The sequence below is a fragment of the Amblyomma americanum genome, chromosome 2 (assembly GCF_052857255.1).
Source record: "Amblyomma americanum isolate KBUSLIRL-KWMA chromosome 2, ASM5285725v1, whole genome shotgun sequence".
Taxonomy (NCBI): Eukaryota; Metazoa; Arthropoda; class Arachnida; order Ixodida; family Ixodidae; genus Amblyomma; species Amblyomma americanum.
Window position 1 is genome coordinate 45,929,050 of NC_135498.1, and position 24,584 is coordinate 45,953,633.

General features: G+C 46.5%; 1 protein-coding gene across 4 annotated transcripts in view; it reads left to right on the plus strand.

Annotated features, from left to right (window-relative positions):
* LOC144121157 (inosine-uridine preferring nucleoside hydrolase-like) overlaps nt 1–23,453 on the plus strand; it is a 33,447-nt gene extending 9,994 nt beyond the window's left edge. For 3 of the 4 annotated variants that reach the window (XM_077654157.1, XM_077654156.1, XM_077654154.1), the window contains 5 exons: nt 406–703; nt 2,313–2,449; nt 5,563–5,801; nt 17,373–17,495; nt 21,306–22,126. In XM_077654157.1, coding sequence (XP_077510283.1) covers nt 406–703; nt 2,313–2,449; nt 5,563–5,801; nt 17,373–17,475 — 777 coding nt within the window. In that variant the 3' untranslated portion in view covers nt 17,476–17,495; nt 21,306–22,126. Of the gene's footprint in view, nt 1–405; nt 704–2,312; nt 2,450–5,562; nt 5,802–17,372; nt 17,496–21,305; nt 22,127–23,242 lie in introns of those variants that run through there. The other variant, XM_077654155.1, reaches the window with a different exon arrangement.
* The last annotated feature ends 1,131 nt before the right edge of the window (nt 23,454–24,584 follow it).

Below are 24,584 nucleotides of genomic sequence, written 5' to 3' on the forward strand. Positions count from 1 at the left end.
CAGGGTCTTTTAATTTCTGATGGTCAAGTATGGCACATTCTTGTGCAGTGTTATGCAGAAGTGTCATGACCAATAGATGAGTATCAAAGGATCTGTGTGCAGGCTCACTTCTTGCAGTTGTGAGAATATTCTTCACTTTTCACGATGGACATTCAAGCTGTATTCATCATTATGGCGAGATCTGTGGGCTTGAGAGGCATGCAAAGACTGCATCACAGGTTCCTGTGAACAGTATAGAGAGCAAACAGGTCTTTCAGTATCACATATGGGCAGAAGGCACTGTAACAGATCTATGCCCATCATAGCAGAGTTTAGAGTAATTGGCTGACATGTAGACAATGACGTGGCGTAACGTAATGAAAAATAACTGTTGAACAGAGAGGCAACTAATCACCTTTCTTCTAGATACCGGTTTACCAGGGCTGCAGTCGGCCACTGGTTCAGAAGGCCATTCACTGCACCGTGTTCCACGGACACGACGGACTTGGTGGTGCGTCGGACAAGGTGCCACTCCCCACCGACGACCTGGAGCCTCCTAAGGAGCACGCCTCCGTTGCCATGGTCGACCTTGTACAGAAACACCCTGGCACTCTGACGCTTGTGGCCCTGGGCCCCCTGACCAATGTAGCGCTTGCCCAGCGGCTCGACCCGACCTTCCTGAGCAACCTCAAGGAGCTGGTCATTATGGGCGGGACATTCGAAGGTGGGCATTTACGAGACTACTGGCAGCCACAAAAAACTAGGTCTGCTTTGTTTATATTGTAGCGCTGTCTTGATTGCACACTCATTTGAGTCCATGGAGAAAGAGAGAGAGGACAAACTCTACTTTTAATCATGACCCTCACTATGCATTGCAATATTGTCTTGGAAACTGAGAGGAAACTTGCAGCTTTTTCCATCAGTGGGTGATCGGGCATGCTTGTGTTATTTTGTGATGCTCATCGGTGGGAAAGCTGAATGGGAGGGAGGCAGGCACTCAGTTCTTTGTTGTAGAATCCACTGTGTCCTGTGCATGCACTTGAGCTAAGGGCAAGATTCGGATTTGTTTCAGGATTGCTGTGCAGAAAGTTAATTTCCTCACTTTCTTTCATCTCCTTATGCATTGCTGCTTTTGCATGGCACCCAGGCCTTTGTTGTTGGGTTGGCTGCTAGTGTTGTGTGTGTTGAAAAATTAACTTTTAATTGAACTGAAGAAGTAGGGATACTTGGTGCCCTTTATTTTGGGACTTGATAATCCTCAGAACGTTAGGGCTAAAGGTTAGGTGGCTATTTCTTCATTAAGAAATAAAGTTGTAATCATGTTTTTGGAAAATTCATGTTTATTGGTAGTTTCTGTCAATTAAAGAAGATTTTTGACAGGCACTTCTTGCCATGTGTACCATCCTTTAGTTTTTAAAGCCTCTGGATGTTGAGCTGAGGAGCAAGAAGTGATTGAGCAACGGCCACTAAGGATTCTTCTTGGTCATTAACCCCATCCTTTACCCCAAACTGGCACAGTCCATCTTTTTCTTAAACTCATTTATTCATTTACTCAAACAAGGGCTGCATAATAGCATTGATAGCGATCCTGTCACTTGGTATTGTAATAGTAGTGGCCCTTGTGCAGTTTTATAGGGGCTCATATTTGGTGATGAATTTCACTGGAGCTCTCTCAAGTTTACTTCCATTTAGAAACTAACGTTTGTTCTCGTTATCCCAACATCTGTGTGTGACACGTAGGCTTTCATTGGTTTGTATAGGTTTGAGGAGTGTTTCTATGCAGCTGCAATACAGCAAAGCGCATTTTGCTTGCCTTCCAGTTTCTGTGTCAGTCTTCTCTTTTGACATAAAATTAGCAATATGTCGAAGAAACATAGCTGCCAAACTTCTCAACAGTTTTTTTCCCCTCACACATTACCATGTGTTTTCACAGTAGTATTTTCACATCTCTGACCTGCTGGGTTGTGCATGATAAAGTGATAGCATTAAGGTACTAGGTCAGTAGCTCTTCTCAGGAGGCTCGTTCTTAGTGGCAAAAGTACCAGTGCACTCTGAATTCAAGTCACATTTTGGGTGCTATGGGGTGGTAGCCAAAAATTAACAGCAGAAGTTATTGAAACTGGTGTTGATTTTTCTAATTTTCATCCAGCTGTTTGCACCAGCAAACAGTCTGTTGACTACGCTGTCAACGTGGCTTTTCAAGCAGAAATCGAGTTAACCCAATTTCTAGAGAAGCTGCTCTAGCTGCATATCTAGCAATGTTGGGGTTCTACCTGTGTATGCTGTCCATGCAGTATGCATACGTGTTATACTATTTCTTTTTGTTTTTGCAGGGAGGGGCAATGAAACGCCCACAGGAGAGTTCAACTTCACCTGTGACCCTGAGGCTGCAAGTGTAGTGCTTACTGAAGCAGAATGCAAGACGAGGATTGTCACCTACGAACCTTGCCAGGACCATGTTCTGGACTGGGTGAGCAGAGCATAGCACAAATGCATTATTCAAACTCTGATAATTCACTCATTTGGTTAGTTCAAACAAATTTCAATATTTTTATTGGCCTGCTATATTTTCAGTGCATTTTCAGTGCAGGTTGGATACATCAGGTGTTCGCCGCTGCATGAGCTGAAAATTCGGCTCCTCCAACTGGTTAACTCAGGTGCGGTCCAAAGGGAGGCCGTGTTGAAGCCCGATTGGCACTCTAAGCGATTGGGGTGTGCCCCTTCACCGCGTAGTTTCATTTTCTGAGCTTCACTAGCAGCCCGCATCGATGGCAGCTATCAGCCGTGCAGTAGCGAACAGAACACAACTGCGCACTACTTCGGACACTGATTGGCGCTTTGTTGGTCATTCTTCTTTCTACAAGGCATCTCACCATTTTTTGTATTTGGAAAAAACAGCGCACCTTTAGACATGGACAGAGGCAGATATAACGACACAGCGCTGACTTCAACTAGTTCTTTATTGCAGAGTGACACAGTATATATACGAAAAGTGGGCGGGAATACATGGGAAGCAGCTGCTATGTTTGCACGCGACAGAAAGATAACTGAGGTGAAAAGGCAGAGGTGATAAAGTGCAACTGGGAGTGTATAAAGAGGATGGCACCGTAAGGCAGTAACAGAATGACAAATGACAATGCGATAACAACATGAAAAATAAGAAAAAAATATAGTAAAAGCCAAAAGGGCATTACAAGCAGAATGAAGATAAAATGCATTAAAAGGTCCAAACCAGGCCGTTAAAAACAAAGACAATTAAAATTGACTAAAAGAGCCAAAAAAGCATAAAACAGGAGGAAAATTCAATGCCAAAAGGGCCAATAAGATCAAAAGGTTGAATTCAGAACCCATCCAATAAAATCGTCGAGGATAGGATTCAGAACCCACCCAAAAAGACATCGAGGTTAAGAAAAGACTGCCTAATTACTCCAAAGAAACCTGGTTCAGATAATCTAATTCCCGTTTGGTTAGAGCTATCGATGGGGTGCTCACACAGTCTTCTCCTAGCTTCTCCATTACAACCAAATGTGCATTCCCCTCGCTCCCATCGGCATGGTCTTGTGTGCAAAAAAAAAAAAAAAAACTCATTGTGTGGTGCTTGTTGTTTGTGTCGGGGGCTGTTTTGTAAGGAGGCTTCACCGTTACTAGTATGTATAGAGCATTATACCACTACCTCATCGCACCTGTGAAGGAGTTCGTGAAAGGCTTTACTATTGTAGAGCAGTTGTGCTTTGGTATTCCAGGCAGTGGGCTTGCAGTACAGCTAAACAGTATTGCGAAAAATTGCCCCTGCTGCGTAGTTTTCACTCAAAAGCAGATTGCCATTGCCTAATATTTTGTCAATTAAATTTGCTACTGTGCAGAACGTTTTTTTTGTTTTTTGTAGCCATTTGATGAATTGACCTTTTGATAATTTGGACATTTTTTTCAGTCCCTTGAGCTCCCAGCCTTTTTCCCCATCACACAGCCGGTTGTAGACTGCTAAGTGAAGAAACATACCAGTTCCTTTTGCTCATATTTATGTTGTGCTAGTGCATTTAGCTGTGTTTATAGAAAAATAGCTGCAATATACTATTTTTAGGCACAGACATCTTTAAAGCAAATCACATATTGAAATGCACTTCTGATAATTCAAGCAAAAATCTCTGGTTTGTTTGAGTCAATGAGAGTCTGCTCTATATGCTTCGCAAGTCTTGACTTGGTAATAAGCCTTTGACTAGTTGTCTTACGTTCTTTTTTCTTGTGGAAGTGGTGACATTCATTCCTTGTTTTGTTTTGTTGGAATAATGTGTTAAGCGGGGAGAGCATGATTAGGCTCTTTAGTAGGTTGGAATTGGCAATAAGTAGAAAAGCTGTTCGTTAAACTGTGAAGCATCGGTTTGGTTATTCGATTCTGCTTGGTTATTTTACATTAAAAAAAAACAATACAAATACTCTTGCAATAACGTGTGTATTCATTCTGACCCCACTTATCAATTTGTATCTCTTTACCACTGGTTTGTTTTCATTCAGATTTCACTCTGCGATCACATTCATGCACTAGAAATAGACAGCTGCTGTTGTTCGTGAGCCGAATCCCTAAAAAAAAAATAAAGCTGCGGAAACCATACTGCCTACTGTTGCGATCTGCAGGAAAGAAATCGAGGTAATAGCTTGAGGGACAGCGACATAGTGGCTCTACAAGCCCAGCAGACGTAAGAACTATTTCGTTTGTTGATTACAACAAGAGCCACGAGGTACTTTTTGGTCGGTTCGTTCTTCGAAGAGACGCTTGGCAATGCGTATTACGATGCAGGATGGCACATTTCTGCCGCATGGTCAGCCAACGAGCTGCTTCTGTGCCTGCTTTGGCTTACAGCATCATCATGATAGCATTGAATGGCACGTCTCCACCAGTGAGCAGATGAGCCATGGGCTTGTTTAGAAGTTGCACGTGAGCCGTGGGCATGCTTTGAAGTTGGAGATGTGTTTACTGCTTTCAGAGAAGCCTGCCTGATTTTGAAAGTTGTACGTGCAGCTGGCAATACCATTAGACTGTGTATTGCACATTTTCACCAAGACAAAAGCATGGTCGCGAAATCTAATTCCATTGAAGCTCAACGCTGCCACTGCTAAGTGGGTCCCGCAGTTGTGGTGCTCTGATGTTGACGATTTGGTTTTAGGTTTTAATGGCAAAAGGGCAAATTGGCCAAAGAGTACCTTGGGTAACACATTTGGCCTGTGCAAGGTGGAGCCAAAGGCCCAATTTCTCAAGCATTTTGCTCCAGAAAAGGGCAAGCACCAGGGGAGGGGAAGGCTTGTATTCATCTGAAAACCTGTGGGCACCTGGAAGCACTGGTGCTCAAACCCTGCATGTCCCACATAGGTATGAGGCGGATTCTCAGACCACTAGGTCACCATTGTGGTTAGTTATGGTGCCCACTACAATCACTCATTGTCTCTCCTTCTAGTTGGAGGCTAGTTCGAAACAAGATATGGCTATATATTCTCCTCCACATATGAAAGCGGGCAGTAGTGGATGAAGTGTCCGTTGCTAAATATTTTTCTTGCATTGCGGCTGTGACCTTGTTTCACGCCCTGCAGGACTGGTTTGAAAACTGGGTGGGCAACCCATCACCAACGGCGCAGCTGGTGCGGGCCATGACCGAGGACCCTGCCCAGCGACAGAGAGAGGTGTTGCAGAGGCAGGGATTCATGTCGTGCGACCTAATCACCATGGCATCGGTGCTCGAACCCGCACTGGTCACCCGCTGCGAGCGCCACCCAGCGTGGGTGGAGCTTCACGGAGCCACCACACGCGGGATGCTTGTTGTCGACCGAAGGTAAGAATCCTGCGGGCACCTTGTGCACGTTGTATGTGTGCGGTTGCATCGTGAGAAAGAGCTGTGGGGTCTTCTTTGTATGGCTGCATCGAAACCACGGAGTAGGAATATATAGGAAGAAAAGGGCACATAAAGCTAGTGAACCCAAGCAGCTGCCCTGATAGTGTCACAAGTTTTGATGTATTGGTTTTATAAAATAAAATGATGATGATGATGATGATGATGGAGATGCATTGGGTTGATGATTTAGGGGTCACTCTGGGAAATTTGGGAACATTTTCAATTGACTATGGCATTATATTTCTTGGACCTCCATGCCTTAGGTGCAAATAATAGTTCCTCAAAATAATGAAGAAAACAATTATGAAATAGCAGAAACCGGGAAACTGAAACTAAGTTTTGTACAAAGTGCAACGTCATGGGTACTGTCACAAAGCCGCTTGTGCGTGCATTGCTTTGCTAAACTGGCCACTGTAAGTGACAATTGTAATTGTTATTTGTCTCAGATTACCAAAAACAAGCGCGAAATTTTCTCCTCCAGCAAATTCGGAGAGAATATGGATGGCTGTAGAACGTGCGTTGTCACGCATGTAAGGTTGCCCATAAAAATCGCCCAGACTGAGGCTACGAAATGAGAAAATTTTAAATTAAGTTTTGCTGTAAAGAAAAGAACGCTGCCACACTGCTAAATTTGGCACAGAAACTCTGAAGACTCCGGAGGACCAACTTGAAGTTTCAGTAATATGCTTTGAGGTCAGATGAACTGTGTGGAGTTTCCCTTTTTCTCTAATGAAAATGTTTTAAGTACAGTAAAAGGTCGCTAATTCGAACTCCGCAGAGACACTGACGCATTTCAAATTAACCGAAGTTCTAATCAGTGAAAGTGAACAGAGTGTACGGTACACTGCATTTGGGAAGCAGTTAGGTAGTGAGGTTACCCTTTTTTAATTTTCTAAAGTATTCCGTCATAATCTGCTTTCTTTCCTGGAAGGAAACGGCCAACAATTTCTGTTGTAAAGCTCAAACTTATCGAAGGCCTCTTCTTTGCCTTCAAAACTGAAGAGGCAAATGGCGTTCAGTAGGCTGGTGCAAATACAGTCGAGCCCACATATAACGGCCCCACTTAAGACGAACTTTCGCTTATAACGAACGAGACCTGTGCGACCGTCAAAATATATGTTGTTTCAACAGCACAAAATCACACGTATAACGAACGTCATTAAGCCCTGCTGATCGGTTACAGCGAACACACGGCGTAAACCCAGCGCCGCGATGCGAGATAACCTGGAGGTTGGTGCGCCCAGTGTGCGGCATGTTTTCCCGAGACTCATCGCAGGCCAACTGTCCGATTCACGCCGCTCTCGAGCAAGCTACCCTTCCCCGCCGACGCGCCTTCCAACATCGCCCTCCCGCCTCTCTTCGCTACTCCGCTCCCATCTCCTCACTCTCTTGCAAATCTGCTCGTGGCCTCCACGATCAACTGCGCCGATGCCAGTGCCGATCGCGGAGGCCACGCTACGTGAAGCAGGCCTTCCGTGGGAGCAAAGAGGTGGCTGCGCTGACGCTCACGGACGCCCCTCATTGGTCTCTCTGCTGGCGCTGTGCGTCTGTATCTTTAGCTTGATTGGCTTGATTGCCGCCTGTGCACGTTGCACGTCTTCCGCATTACGCGCTTTTGTCATTCTTGTTGCGGTGCGGACATTTTGTTGGCTTCGTTCAAATCTCGGGCCCTGGTTGTAATTCGGGATGGCGGACGGGAACACCGTGCCCATTTCCATTGTATTCAGCGGTAGAGATGATGAAACCAGCCTGGGCGGAGGTGACGGCCACTGGCGAGCGTAACTGCTTCCGCACGGCCGGCTTCGTCGACACAGTGTTTGATGCTTCGGAAGATGACCAGCCCGGTGGCGATTTGTGGCAGCGCGTCGTCGACTCCAACATGGGGGGTCATGACATTGGTTGGAATGATTTTATTTCTGTTGATGACGACGCCGACACTGCGGAACCATGCACGGACGACGGCATCGTTTTTGAGGTGCGGGACGAGAGTGATGCGGAGGAATCAGATGAGGATGAAACTTCGGAGCCAGCACCCATAAGTGCGCCTGTAGCGATGAGCTACATAGAGAGCCTCAGACAGCTTGTCTATGCCAAGGGCCTCGGCGATAGCACGCTTCTGCTTTAAATAAACTGGAAACCTTCCTCATCGGTTCTGCGCTGCAGAAACAGACGTCCATCACGGACTTTTTTGCAAAGAAAAAGTTTTGTGTTTTGACAAGCAACTGTCTTTAAAGCTGTGGCCCGCTTACTACGAACTTCGGGATATAACGAACGGATGCCGCGTGCTGCTCATGTTCGTTATAAGCGGGCTCGACTGTAGTGCTTTCTTGGTTCGAAGCGAATAGTAATTCTTCTCGAATAATTTCGAAGCGAATACTTCGAATAGTAGCAAGTAAAGAAAAAAAAAACGGCAGAGGTCTAAACTCTGGGATTTATTCAAGCAATGTAAAAAACTTTATTATTCATGAAAATCTACAAATTTTCGTGCAAAAGCACTAGCTGTTCCACATGCTGGGGTTTGGGGTGCTCTCTACAGCTCACAGTGGCTCCTGCAGTAGAAAAAAGCTTTTCACTTCTTGTCTGGGTGGCTGGTGTCGAAAGATACCTACGGGCAGCTGCAACCAGGGTTGGGTAAAGGTGGCTGCCCTTGCTTTTCCACCGCACAAGGGGGTCTTCGGACCGGGAAAGAAGGATGTCCGTCAACTACCCAGCAACCTCATCCGAGATTGTACGGCTTGACTGATGATGTGCACGCGAACTGAAGTATGTAAAAGCACTCCACACAGAGTCCCTTGATGGGTCTGCAGAGCAGGTACTGTTCTCACTTGTTGTTGTACCATGTTGATCAACTGGCACAGTCTCTTCTGCTGCCGTTGTGAGTAGAGTGAATTGCTTTGCGGGTCGTTCAGCATAACAGACATCTTTGTGTCTAGGATCGACCAACATTGCCAATGCAGGAAGGCGAGACATCTTGATATCAGTGAACCTCATCTTGATGCTACGCAAAAGGCTTGAGGCAAGCAATGCTGCCTCACCACCTTCGGAAACTCGTTCAGCTAGAACCACCTAGGTACACTGCAACAGCGGAATTACTTGTGACAGCGTAGGATGTCCCCAGACAGTTCAGTTGTGGCATGGTCAAGTGGCTTCAAGACTTGCACTGCTGCATCCATGAGCTTCCACTCACTTGCGTTCAAGTTTGGAACTGCGTAAGATTCTGAAAGTTCTACAGTGATGACCGTACGGAGCTTCACGAGCCTGGCCATCATGGCATGCTCACTGTCCCATCGTGTCGGGACGTCTTGTGTAACCTCGAGAGGGTCCAGCAGCATGTTTCTCTGAATTTCCTGAAGCGATCCTTGGGCCTTGGCACTTCGTTTGTATCTAGCCACAATCGCTCTGGCCTTAGCACAGAGCTGCAAAAACCTTTAGCACAGAGCTGCAAAAACCCTGACACTTCTCTTTTGGCATCACTGACACACAACTGAAGGGTGTGTCCGAAACACTGCACACCACTCCAGGACGGCCATGCTACTGCAGAAGTTCCTTCCAATATCTGTAACGACGAAGTTCGGCACAGTATCGTGGGCTGGAAGTTCCCACTTCTCGATGACACCTGTGATAAATAGCTCCAGGTTTCCTGCAGTGTGAGAGTTTGTCATCTCCGTGCAAGCCAATGCATGCTAATGTTGCACGAAGTCCCTGTGTCACGGATCTCCCCAGAGACCACTCGGACCGAAAGAAGACTAGGCGACAGGTGTACCCACACAGACGCACATTTAATACACTCTACGTGACACACACACTAGCACACAAAACTAACAAAACTAGCACAAAACACAAAGACTATAAATACACATGACCCCGGAACACTGCTACCAGCGTCTACTACTAGCGTTCTACCGTTAGTGGTCGGCATTCGTGCTCACGGTTGGTTCGGTGCAGCTGCGGCGTTGTATGGATCCAGTAGCCGGCGTCGAGGCGGCGTTCGAGGCTCTTGGGCTGGCATCACTGGCGGCGTCGCTGGCTGCGTCATATAAGATCCCAGTCCAAGCTCCCGCGGAGGTGATGCCGGTGTTGTTGGCGTTGGGGGTACCACCCGGATGGGTGGCAACAGCGCTAGAGACACCCATGGCCGTAGCAGGTGGTAGCGTCCTCCGTTGACTCCCCGGAACGGACTCAGGCACGGCAGGAAGTCCACGATGCGAAGCCGTAGAATGCGAGCTCACCGGAGCAGTAGCCGGCATCGCTCTCTTCCAGCCAAAGCGTCCATGACCCGCGGGAGCCTCCGCGTCTCTCTTCTTTCCCCCCGTGCCTCGCTCTCCCTCGTCCTTTTATAGCCTTGGCGTTAGTCCACGTAAGCCTTGTCGTCGTCTTCTCCTTCTTCTCTTCTCCACCAATCATCTCTCTCCACCTCACTGAACGCTTCTTCTTCATCTTCTTTAGTCTTTAACCCACGTCGTCTTCTTCACACCTCTTTCCTTCATAATTTAATTTAGGCTCCTTATTATATGTGACAAGGGCACCCTCTCTCAAGAGTTTTTCCATGAAAAACTGCTCACATCATCCTCATCTTCAAGCCATCCACCGACTATCTTCTGTGGCGATTCTGGACCCAGCACACAACACACTGCAGATGTCCAGCACACACCAAAAGCACACCACTAACACAGCACACCAAACTATATTTTTGTAACATTATCATACCACTGCCGTTGTCCGTACAGAGTCCTTAATAAACATGTTGATGTCCACAACACACTCCCTTGTATAATCACATAACACCAACACCAACAACAGCAACAACAACAACAAGGTAAATCCCAGAGGTACATTAACACAGCAACAACAACAAGAGTACATCCCAGAGATACCTAGAGCTGTTCAGTTGGCTCTACTCATGAAGTCCGCTCCTACGTTATCTCTGCCTTTAATATATTCCACCCGATATGAGTATTCTTGCAAGGCCAGACTCCATCTCATGACTTTACTATTGTTCATTTTGGCCTTGGTTAAGTATTCAAGCGGCTGATGATCTGTTTGAATCCTGAAATGTCTCCCATAAAGATACATGTGGAATTTCTTTACCGCCCTCACCACCGCCAAACATTCCTTTTCAACAGTGGAGTGGTTGCGTTCACTAGCCGATAATCTCTTGCTTGCAAAAAATACTGGATGTAGCACGCGATTCTCTTCTTGCAAGAGTACGGCTCCTAAAGCTCGGTCTGATGCATCAGTGCGAAGCACAAACTCTCTATCCTGATTCGGAGCAAGCAGAACGGGCGGTTTTGCCATATGCCTTTTTAACATCACGAATGCATTTTCATGTTCAGCAGTCCAATTCAGCTTATTGCTTGCCCCCTTCTTAGTGAGTTCGACGAGCGGGTCGGCTATGTGAGTATAATCGGGAATAAAGTCTCTGTAGTATCCCGTTAACCCCAGGAACGACTGTACCTCCTTCTTGCTCATCGTTGTCTGGGCCTGCTGTATTTTGTCCAAGATGTCGTCTTTCGTAGCGATGCGGCCCATCCCCAGCTTGTGTCCGAGAAAAGAAGTGGCTTCAAAGCCCACCTCACATTTTGCCGGTTTTATGGTAAACCTGGCTTGCTGAATTCTATCAAATAGTTTTTCCAGCGTAATTACATGCTCTTCCCACGTATCTGTTGCCTCAAGGATGTCATCAATATAGTGTTCTACATTTTGGAGCCCATCCAAAACCTTCCTCATCAGCTTCGTGAATATTGCAGATGCTGTCTTCAAACCAAAAGGCATGAATTTAAACTGGAATAATCCCGCCGAGCACGAAAAGGCAGTCTTCTCTTTAGACGAATCTTCCATTGGTATTTGCCAATACCCTTTAGCTAAGTCAAATTTAGAAAAAAAACCTTTTGTGAGCCACCTTAGCGAACACCACGTCCGCTCTTGGTATGGGTTCTGCATCGGGTACTATGATGTCATTTAGCCCACGAAAATCTACTCATAGTCGGTTAGTACCATCGGGTTTTTTGACAACCACGAGAGGCGCATTGTATGCTGACCACGACCTCTCAATCACACCAAGCTCCAACATATCCTGCACATCAATTTCAATTGATTCTTGAACTGCTAAAGGTAGTGGGTATTGCTTCACGCTGATTGGTCTATCTGTAGAGAGATCTAGTCTGCAACATATGCCATCCGTTTTGCCCGGCACATCCGAAAACACATCCCCTTTGCTTTGGAGTAGGGCCTTTATCTGTGATCTTCGGTCTTCATTCAAATTGGGGTTTATTAGCACCTTATTCCATCCTACAGTTTTCTTCCCACTGCACGTGGGCACCTCGACAACATCATATGTCTCCTCGGCTACTACCGAGCATGCTGCCTTGGGGGCGCACCGTACGGGAACTCTTTCTTCGTGCTTTTTCAATATGTTTGCATGGAAAACCTTCTTGGTGTTATTTATCAATAACTCATAATCCATGTCATTTTTCTTCTGCGCCACAAGGTAAGGGCCCTTCCACTGCATCAGTTATTTATTATGGACCGTGGGTAAAAGGATGAGAACCTTGTCCCCCGGATTCAAATTCCTGTGAGTGGCTCTCTTGTCATAGTAGCCCTTATAGCGTTCGCGCGCCCTTTCCAGGCCTTGATGTGCAAGCCTGTATGTTTCTTCCAACTTGTCCCGCAACTCAAGAACGTATGTGTATGTTGTCTTGAGATCTGATGCAATCTTCTTATTATCCCACAGCTCCTTGAGTATTGTAAGTGGACCTCTAACGGTTCTCCCATACAGCATCTAGAAGGGCGAGAACCCAAGACTCGTTTGCGGTACTTCGCGGTAAGCGAACAAAAGAGCTGGGAGGTATCTATCCCTATCAGTATCTCTCCTGGCACATTTTCTTGATCATATTTTTTAGGGTGCCGTTGAACTGCTCTACAAGCCCATTACACATGAGATGGTAAGGCGTCGTCAGCACCTGCCTTACTGACAAAAGGCGATTAACCTCCTTCATTAGTTCAGAAGTGAAGTGCGAGCCCCGGCCACTCAAAACTTCCCTTGGGAACCCATAACGCGAAAACATTTCCACAAGACCCTCCGCCACTTGGATACTGTCAATAGTTCTCAGTGGAATAGCGTCGGGATAACGATTGGCCACGTCAACCAGAGTAAGCACATATCTATTGCCTTTGGCGGATACTGGAGAGATTGGCCCCACAATGTCAATAGCCACTCGCTGAAACGGTAGGTCAATGGCTGGCATCTTGCCCAGAGGTACGGGATCAACTCTTCCCTTCGGAACTGTGCGCTGGCACACATCACATGAGCGAACAAAGCGCTTAACGTCACTCTGGACACCTGGCCAGAAGAACTCGGTGCCCGGCCATAATGGCGTCGTGTCCTAAGCATAGCACGGTCTCTCGCATATCTCTCGGTAACACCAGTTGTTGGACCTGCCTCCCTGAACTAACTATGCATTCCCTGTGCAGAAGACCATTTAACAATTGATATTTGAATGATGTGCGACTCTTCTTTCTTTTCACTTTTCCCCCGACTCTTTCGAAGCAGGCCTTCAATCTCGGGTCTTCTTTTTGCCTAATTGCAATTTCGCCCGGTGTTACGCTCAGGCACATCGTAACAGGAGTAGAGAGCGGACGCTGCGTTGCTCGGGCTGTCGCTTGAGCTCTTGTCTCCACTGCCGACGAGAAACTGACTGCACCCGCCTGAGCTGTTGCTGGCCTTTCCTCCTTTGGATGTTCTTCAACGTCGAGCCTCCTCCACTCGGTATCGGGGTCTTCGACACTTCTTGCACCTCTTAAATGTTTCCCAAGGTGAGATCGTAGATGGGTTGGTGTACGCATTTTGCCACTACCTGCCCCTGCATAATATGGCGTGGACACTAGAATCCTGGCTTCTGGAAGGTACCTTACTGTGCTATCTACAAGAGTGACGGCCGACGCTTCCCCTGTAAGATGCTCGTCCTTCACCAGACTTCTCCGAACCAAAACTGTTTTGGCTCCGCTGTCTCTAAGCACCAATATAGGACGCTTCCCTATTTGCCCAACCACCACCGGCATTGCTGCTTTTGACTTGGGTGTTCCACTCACTGCCTCATTTTCCAGCGGCGTTTGCTCTCCTTTCAGCTGTGGAACTTCAGGTGGCATGACAAGTTCTACCCTAGAGTCGACAACGCATGCAGCTCGGTCCTGCGTTCTGTATCAGCACTCATCCAGAGTATGACCCCTCGTCTTACAACCTTGACACACAACCTGTGTGTTTTGGGCAGTGTCACGGGAGCCTCCACGTCTCTCTTCTTTCCCCCCGTGCCTCGCTCTCCCTCGCCCTTTTATAGCCTTAACGTTAGTCCACGTAAGCCTTGTTGTTGTCTCCTCCTTCTTCTCTTCTCCACCAATCATCTCTCTCCACCAGACCGAACGCTTCTTCATCTTTTTTAGTCTTTAACCCACGTCGTCTTCTTCACACCTCTTCCCTTCATAATTTAATTTAGGCTCCTTATTATATTGGATACCCTGTCCATGACGTGACAGGTTACACAAACGTAGCTGTCATTTGCCCGCGATGTCCAACCATCAGTTGTGAATGAAAGTGACTCCACTCCGCTTGCAAAAATTTCCCCAAGCTTCTTTTGCACATGCATGGAGCTCTGGAATAATGGCTCTTAGAGAACATTGTCTGAGACGGCGCGGCATAATCTTGCATAGCGAACTTCATCATGTCGAGGAAACCCGGTTCATCGACAATGTTGTAGGGTGCATACCACGAGCTATGAAGCGAGCTATCATTTTTGTAATCTGTTGGGCTTTTGGGGCAGACGCCTTCATTATCAGCTTGAAACTGTCTGCTATGGATGGCTGTTGACCACTTGCCTTACTTGCCCCCTTGAGCTTGGATGGCCTTTCGCGTGTGTCCCGCTTCTCTTGGTAGTCCTTGTGCAAGTCCGGGTGTCTCTTTAAATGCGTTGCTAGGGTTTTTGTCGTGCCTGTCGGGGTCTTCAGGACTGCCTTGCATTTAAGACATCGAGATTCAGTTCCCGGTGGAATCTTTACAAAAAAGTTCCAAATTGGATTGCTGGCTGCATACATGTCCCCCATGGTGCTCTCTGGAGTGGTCCAAGGCGGCTGGGATTGATCAAATGCCGCCACGGCAGAGACAGAGTCTCCCACTAAACGCAATCGACCACGCCAATGAGATGCGTTTTTGTACGTCTTTGTTCTGAGCTTTCCGGGCTTGGTTTGGGGTGTATCGGATTGGGAAAAGTATTACTGAATCCAAAACCGAAACTTCAGAAAACGCCTTCTCCCTGCCACGTGTAGCTATTCGTTCCAGCCGAATACTTCGACGAAATTTCCGAAGAACAAAATTCAAAGCGAAGCAAATATCGAATATTCGCACAAGCCTAGCGTTCAGCGTATCTGAACTTTCATACTGAAGGGCTGCACCGGATGCTCAAAGGGCGTGCAACCGCCTGTGAACATGGTCGCAATTGAGTGAAAAATTGAGCCGCATGCAACCATCCCGCAACTGCCTATTTTTTGACCAGAACGATAGCGTGATGTCCCCGGCTTGTAAATTCACACTTGCGAGTCAAGTTGCGTGACTACCGTTGAGGTTGAAAACCGGAAGTCATTAGGATGACTGCAAGTACATTGCCCGATTTTCCAGCCCTCCAAGCTCGCGTCACAAACTACCAAACCAATGAGTGTGCTTTTTGGTGAGATCCTCTTTGGATAATGCACCGGCGTCGACTTCACGCAAGGTTTGTCTTTTCTAAAGTGTTTTGGCGCAGTAATTATCGCAGATGGATGGCATCTCTAAATTACACCGTGGCACACTACGTAGGTTGACCGCTATGGCTGCAGCTAGTCTCACACAAAGGGCACTGGAAAACATAGACAAAGACACGTAACAAGCATAAGCCGAGGTTGAAATTCGCTCGTTTTGCGCACGTCGCGGTTTCATCTGCACCGCATGGTTTATGATTCGGAGCGTAGAAGATGCTGCAACAAGTCTGATTCGCTGTATCTCATCGCTAGTTTTGTCATCCATCACTCAGCAGCAAAAGCTAATGCAGCAAGCTACTGAAGTGTTCGAGATTAACCACTCACAAGCAAGCCCAGTACAAATCTCGGATGTCATGTAGTTAGTTGCCGCCGCTAACACGGAGAGAGAGCCTTCTACCCTGTTTACTCGACCTCGCACCTCGCCCGTACGCCAATTTTCCCCTCTGCACATCTCCTCCAAAGAGGCGGCGCAGCCCCGTGGGAGTGTTCATCGTGTGCCCAGGCCGTCCAGGCGTGTAGTTTAAATTATCGGTGGCACAGCCCATCATGTTCGAATAAGTAGGCTGCTTTTCATGTTTTCCACAGACTGCATTGGAGCCTGGACAGACCAAGTCGTGCAGTTCGAATTATCCAGAAATTTGAATTAATGGGGTTTGAATTAACCAGCTTTCACATAGAAATATACAGTGGCCACCCTAGGTGGCCACAATGAGCATTGAGCTATAATGCACTTGTTCAGTGTGCAAAACTGCTGCGCGTGGTTAGTGATCAACCAATGGCAGTGATTTGAGCAGTTTGGATACGAGTGCCTTGCTGGCCCAACCATTCAGCTCTCCACCTTCCGTGCTGCTACCAAGTTCAGGCAGTATGCAGACAGCTCACAGTATGTTCTGCACACATGTGCTGTGCTAGAATAGGCAGCATCTTTTTTAGGCAATGGAGAGAAGGCTGTAAGGGCTAGAGCGTCTACTGATTCGCATAGCCAGTCGTTCAGCTGAAGGACAGCCCACCTGAAGGTTTGCTTCACTCCATCACATGTGTAGCTCGTGTCGTCTATGTGCGCTTTTTACGTGTCCCAACAATTCATTGTAATCAAAGAAATTGTTTTTGCCGTGACTCTCTAACATTGAAAGTGTGCAGTTATGCTAGAAATCCGTCTTAATGAGTATCACTGGTGTTATGTGTTTCAAGACGAACATAGAATGATTGTTCTTTTCCCCCAAACCATGCCCTGCTTTTTTAATGCTAGTTGTAAGCGCCAGGTGGAACTGCTGTGCTCCCATTCTTTGGTGCACAGATTGAGAACTGTCCCAGCACGTTTGTCTAATGTTCCAGAATTGAGTACTGAGAATATTTCCCATTCTCTACACTTTGTGCAGGGCTGCTGTCCACATCTCACTGGCTTTATGCTTTGGGCAGCCATTGTGAGTAGCTTCAGATGGTAAAAGGCACGGTGCGGAGAAGGTATAGTGACTTCTGTGGAGTCTGATGAAAACTAGTGAATGCTAGGGCCGATGTAGTGGGTTTATCTTAGATTTTAATTCGCTTCACCATTCATAATGCCCAGTGGGTGTTCAGTGAAATCATGTGGGTGCTTCAGCCGGTGATGGAGGGCAAATAAGAACAGAATAGTACCTGTATCACCATTGCTGTGCCCAGACCTCGTATCAGCTCATCATGGTGTGTCAAAAACCGGCCTATCTTGAGGTGCCTGGTTGTTTTTTGCAGGCCAAGCATTAAGTGGCACCACGGCAAGCCCCCTCATGTGGAGTTTCTGCTTCGTTTCAACATGGAAGGCCTCAAGAACCTGTACGCACAGATGCTGAACTGAAGGAAAAGAAGACACTACCTGTGAGTTGACCGCATTTTCTCTTGCGGAAGTCTCTTACTGAAGGGTTAGAGGTAAAACTGACACACTGCATTTGACATCTGTAAATTGCCATTTGACGGTGCATTTTGTAACAGCCATTCTCGCTCACATGCTTAGAAGGTTTAGCAAGCAGAAAATTAATTTTAAACAAGGTGTCACACAAGTCAGAAACTAAAGTTGATTTAGCAAAACTTGGTGCTGGGCTAGTTGGTTAAGCATTTCGTTTGAAACAGGTCAGCGCTAAAAAAGACAAACACGGCGAGAGTCGTTCTCTGTGTCGTCGTTCTCTAAAAGCGCTCATCCCTTGTGTCGTCGTTCTCTAAAAGCGCTCATCCCTTGTGTCGTCGTTCTCTTGCCGTGTTTGTCTTTTTTAGCGCTGACCTGTTTCAAACGAAAAAGTAAAGTTGATTTGCTTTTGGTTGAAACTGTGAATGCATCATCTGGACAACGGCCCGACAAGAATTTTCCATGGGCATGATTACAATTTGTTACTGATGTAGCTTCAGCTTCAGGTTTTTTTTTACTAGAAAAGCTTGTTGTTGACGAAAGTAAGGTGCTATGTTCCATTGCAATTTTTCAGAGCATCTCTCACACTGCAAAAAAAACAAAAAAACTCATTGGCTTACCTTGACCATCGGCATTCAAGCTGTGTCCTTTCCCTAATAAGCTTCCTCTTTAGCATGTGCTACCGTATTTACTCGCATAATTTGTCTTTTTTTCTTTAAAAGGCACCAAAAAGAGGGTGCGCGAATTACGCTGAGTTTTTGCAAACACATTCCAAAAAAAAAGTCTACAAATGTCGTAACACGTAATATACACAGTGTGTTGCCACCTGTACGTCGACCCTTCCAACTCGCACCCTTTGCTGGGCAGAAAAAGTTGACTCAAAATATAGGACGCATACCCCCTTCATATGGCATGACGGTGCGTACACAGCTCAAAGAAATGAACGCAACGATACACTCTCAAAGCCAGTAGTCAGAGGCAAATGGAAATGAAAGGCGATAAACCGGCGCTTTTGCATGCTGCCCGGCTGACATGTGCAAACCAAACAGCAAATGTTTTTGGTAGTTTCGGATTCTAGCACGCGCCGGCAGTTACCGGAAGGTTGATCTAACAATGTTCGTCCAGGAAAGTGACCGCCAGCGTGAGCGAGCTGCGCAAACAGCTTCCCAAGCCCGCCTTGCATGCACCTACCGTATTTACACGATTGTAAGTCGACCTATTTTTTTAAATTTGAAAATCCGAAGTGGGGGGGTTGAGATGCTACAGCGTGATTGCATTTTTGCTGTGCGGCTCCGTTGCATCGCTCTTGGTGCTGGCCTTGAGCAGCTGCTATGTCAACGCACAGAACTGACATCCCCTCCCCGCGGGCGCGGGCGGCGGCCGATGGCGGCTATCGATAAGCAGCAAACTGGCACCCCACACGTGACTGCTGACTGTGGTTTCTGATAAGCAGCGGCGGCAGCCCGATAACACACTTGCGTTCTATGGGAAGCTCAAGCGTGCAACAAGTTTTCTTTTTACTTTCAAATGCGCGCTCGGCGCTCAAGGGAGCGTTGATAGTTGATGGAAGGGCCGCTGTTCCAATCAAGGCGGCACCCCCACTCGGAACAGCACCCCCCCGGCGCGGGGGTGTCGGCAGCCGACGAAAGAGCCGACGCCATTCGTGCGTAGTTTCTCTCTGGCTCTGACGCATTTGGCTACTGCCGGCCGCGTTGCACAAGTTTTTAATGTAGTGCTTCGTCAGTCATCATTTGTGCTCCCGGTCCGGCAAGTGGCTAGCACATGTTCACGGCTATGTTCAAGATGGCTGCCATTTTTTATGCCGAAAAAACGAACAGCTGCGCGCCGGGCTGCGAGTTCGACGTTCGCAAGGGTTGATACAGGTGTGGCAGCGAGGAAAATTTTCAACTGTTCCACGCGATGTCGTAATGTGGCTGTTGCGAAGTGCGGGATTTTGCTGGTCGACAACATTAGAATGACGTGCTGTGGGACCGCAGCAGCGATCACGACGGCAGGACGAGAGAGGACGAGTAGTCCAGTGACTAATACATTTTTGTTTTGGAATGTGCCCACGGGCACGGTCGCGTGCGGCTGGCGATAAACGGCAGCCGCTGGTTAATGCTATCGTGTTCAAATATTCAAGGCCAAGCTTAAACAACCTCGGAAGTTTTTTCTTTTTTTTTTGGAAATGTGATTTGGTGGGGTCGACTTAAATTCGAGTAGACTTACAGTCATGTAAATATGGTACATGCACCCAGGTGGTCTGACGCAGCAAGGACTGCCAAATATGCGAGTAGAAGTTTTTTTTTAATCCGGGTAATAAATTTGGTGCACAGTTAAACCTGGATATAACGAAGTTAAATAGGCTGGGATTCATCGTTTTACATCCGGGTTTTGATTACATGCAATTTTTGCGTGAATACCCAAAAGGACAATGCAGAACGGAAAACAAAATAAGAAGTAAATGTAGGTGTAATCACCTCGAAAATGTTTACAGAAAACCCCATTACTCGAACACATAAACACGAAGAAATGTTCCGCGCTGATAGCGCAACTGCTGCAGCAGCCACCACCTCTTCCGCTGCAGCGGCCACGGCTCGCACAACGCGGCTACGAGCAGGGTGGGGAGAGTAAGAGAGGCGGGGCACTCGTCAAGCTAGAGGAGATCTCGCACGGTCGCTCTGCCACCATAGACCTGCCGCGGAGGCACATGCTTTTTCCCTCTCTCGCAGGTTCCCGCCATCCCCGCTGCCGACGCGCGAGAGCTATCGGCGCCAGACTCACGCGAGCAATGTACTGTGCGGCGACGATGGCCGTGCACTGCCCATGCCATTTTATTTTTGCTATGCCCTATCATTCTTCGCTGGTTTTGAGCATGAACTGTTGTAGTGCCACATGGTATGGTGCTTCAAAAGCGAAAGCAATGGAGATGCGCCGGCGGCGCTGGAGCACGACGCATTGAGTCATCTGCGGTCGCTCGTTGCTATCATTGGTCTTCCTCTCATGTCGGTTCGTGCTTTATCGTCGTGAAACTTTTCTCCCAAATTTCGTAATTCAGCACAAGCTAACAGATGGTCGGCTTAGTGATTTCGATATCAAGGTCTACTGCTGCTGCACTTTCGTTACACGGAGGTCTCAAATACTCGTGCTTTAATGGGGGCGGCATTGGGGAATTAAAAAGCTTTGTTACATCGAGGAATTCACTGTATGGAAGATCGTTACATGCAGGTTTAAATGTACACAAATTACGCGAGTAAATACAGTTTATTACAGTAGACTCATAGAATATCGATGATTGGAACAGGATTGATGGAAATTTTTGGAGGATGCGAATCAGTAAAATTCCCCGGTTGGAGTACATTGTGTGCATTATGCAGAATTTCAGGTGTTCCAAAGCACTCTTCCATTCCAGTACGGATGATACTAACGCATCAGGCTTGACCACACCCTTGAGCACTAAGCGCAGCCCAAAAACGCCAACACCGCTATAGCCTAGCATGCCACACGGTTGGCACCGTCAGCAATGAGCTATGGTTTGGTGCCAGTGCATCTCTGAAGTCGTAATCAGCAGCTGCGTGCTAGGCACCACGATTAGTGAGCGGCAGCGCGCTGCCATAAATAAATCCTGTCACTTGTAAGCAGATCTGCGTGAATGCATTTTCCTTGCTCTATTTGCAGATTTTGTTCGTTTTGGATGATACGATTTTTCGTTTTTCTTTTTGCACCCTGTTGAGTTCGTATCCTTGAGATCCTACTCTAGTTGATTCTTCCTCTTACCTTTCCAGCACGACCACTGCACGGCCATGTCTTCTGCGGCGAACTGGGCTTTACAAAGTTGCTCACGCTTAAGTAGCACTCTACAAATGTTTCAGTCATAACCGCCGCCTGCAGCATGCTGCCGTTTAAGTTCTTAAAACACTTTGTTAAGACTTTGCTGACACAAGACAGCTCAGGCAGCCAGGAATGATGATGGTTTTCTTTGTACCTGTCCGAATGTCACATGTCACTCCCCAGTACATTTTGTTGTTGTTTGCCATCCTGTTAAGATGTCATTTTATACTTTCCTTACTCCTGTCTATCAATCACAACGGTTCAAGAGGGTATGTGTGGTATATTGAAGTGGTGTAATGCTAGCAGGGTCTCTTGTTGCAGTTTCTGAAACAGCAGTAGAAGGTTTAGACCAGTTGGGGCAACGTGAAATGACTTCGTCGGTTGTTTCTCTTCGCTGCAAAGCTTGGCATTAGTTCTGTGTTCATTTTGTCTGAGTGCCATATTGATGTAATAATGACAAAAGCTGCCTATTTTCTACCATTATAATGCAATATCGCTTTGACGGAATCTTGAGCTTTCAGCTACTCAAATGACTTATATAAAAATAAGCTCTTATATAGTATTCTCTTCTATCAGCCTGCAAAAGTATAGTTAGTATTTTTACACTTTCGACAAAGAACTGACACATTTTGCTGCTGCTGTAATGAATTGCCAGGACAGCTTTTTTTGGTATTTTTTTTAAATCAAGATCTTTAACAACACCTGTTTACAATGTGGTGAAAGCTTTTATACTATATTCATGTACCTGATTAAAATTGTTTGTCAATTAAAATCACATGTGCTAAGTGTATCTTTATCTGCTGATCAAGGCCAATGGCCATGTAGGCATTGTTTCTAGGGTATTTTTTATGTACTTCAGAGTTATTGTTTATGATGTTTTATGCACAGGAAGGAGTGCTGTTGGTTATATCGTCAAAATTTGGTGCTGTATAGGTTTTTGAGAACATATTCATGAAGTAAAGGCCGGCAGAAAGAGAGCCAAGAAATGCGTGCTTATTAACATCCAGCTTGAGTGCAAAACAGAGAAGTTGCACGGACTCTGTCATTGTAAAGAATAGCCATAATGTTGAAGAAATGTTGAGTGTAGTGGTAGTTGGTTTGGCATCTTTTGAATAACATTAAAGTGTTGAAATGGCACAACAGAAATTTGCTAAGCCAATCTTTAGCAGGACCACGAGCGCACATTGGCAGTCCTTCCTGGAACAGGTTTGTGGGTGAACGTTGAAGGGCAGAGCCAGAAAATAGTTCTTAATGTATTTTCACATTTAAATGTAATATAGGCCAACTACATCCCAACTGTTTTGCATAGCTCACCATATTTCACTCCGTAGGCAGCTGTACTGTTTTACAAATCGAATGTGCTATGATTTGCTGGATTACTGTCAAGCTTGCCATTGATTTCAGCATGCCAAAACCTAGTGAAAGGCTGGACTAAACACCTGGCAGTGATAATGTGAAAACTGTGCGGCTACTATGTATTTGTGTTTTCCAAAGCGAAGAGCCTTAGGCTGTTGCTTTTTCTGTGAGAAATAACAGTCACCAGAATGACAGAGATTGTTGGCTTAATTGGAACCTAAGAAAAGATCAGGTTGAGCCAACACAGCTTAATATCGACATAGTGGACTTGCACTTTGAGTGAGTTTGTATCCATTTTCCAAGAACTCCTCTCCGCTGGCATCTTGCGATCAGCGCCTAATAGTTTTCACAGAAATTTCATTGACATCTGCTCACGACTGATGTTCAGACTTCCACACCCGTCCTGTCTTGTGTGTTCCCTCTTGTCTACATTTTTTCGCACTGTGGTTTCTGTCAATGAGTAATGTCACGTGTGTTCTGAGAGCTTATACAAGCTATATGTCATGACACAATTTTTTTTGTCCTTTGCTTTCAGGAAGGGAAGTTAAATGTCTCGACTGCATTCACTGCATGTTGTGTGTCGTACTGCATGCAGTGAATGCACGATCATATCGCCAGCCATAATACATCCTCTGAGGACAACGGCTTCCCGTGTTGAGCAAGCATTAGTGTGCACTGAATGCACATTAGAGCGGTGCAAATGTCAAATCATTGGCTACCAAGTGAACATGAGTGATAAAAAATTACTGCAAGAAGAATATTGTCAAATATTAATGTAAAAATTTTCCGAAAAAACAATCTTGAAAACAGCTGTGCTTCACAATGGGCCATACATCTATGATGCGTCGAGAGACCTGAACAAGAGAGTGAGGGCTGTGGAATGCTGCATGCTCCGTATGTACTGTCAGATGCAAAGTCAATTTGATGTATACCACTCGAGCTTCAGTTGGAGTTCAATGCCCTACCATTTTCCGGCAGGAACCGCTGCTGAGGCAGGTGATAAGGTGATTCACCTAAGGGCATGTCAGTTTCATTGTTTCAATTGGTGGGACTCCCACTGGGCAAAAATGTGCAAAGCCATCACAATAATAGTGAGCGACGCAACACCGCATGATACTTAATAATTTTTCTCCCAACAGTACAGGTTGCCACAAAAGTTTTCGTAACACGAAAATTGCAGCAAAGCTTATGTGCTGGGCAGCCTGAGCATGCAGCCACAAACTGAAGGGTGTGTTTTGAAATTCTGTGCATGGCCTGCACAAGGCACCACGCATAGCTAAGTTTTTTTGTGATTTCAGCTTTGTGATAACTTTTGTGGACATGTGTACATACGTCGAACCCCGGTACAATGAAATTCACGGGGTGCGCGAAAAATTTATTTCAAGCAGAAATTTCGGTCTGGCGAAATCAGCCAAAAAAACCCCCCAAGAAAGCATGCTTCTACTGATGGATACCGCAGCGGTGGCAAAGTGGTTGAGCATCCGCCTCACATGTGGGAGGTGCGGGGTTCGATCTCCAGTGCCGCCAGGTACCCACCGGTGATAAAATGGGTACAAGCTTTCCCCTGGTCTGGTGCTCGGCTTATTTAGGGTGAAATGCTTGGGAAATGGGTTTTCGACCCCACCTTGAGAATTTGCAAATACCTTGTGCCATGGCGCTCTTTGGCCATAGATGCCCTTGTGCCATAAAAAAAAAAAATCACCATCACGCTTCTACTGATGGGTATTTTTCTTCGCACGCATGTCGAGGAACCACGTGAACAATGCTTTTTCAAGATCCTCGTGTGCCGCTTGCGCCAACTACTTGTGTTTGCCGGACGTCCCCAAAGAAAAAGTTGCGGTGATGGAGACTTTCGCCTTCAAAATGGTTGAAAGCGT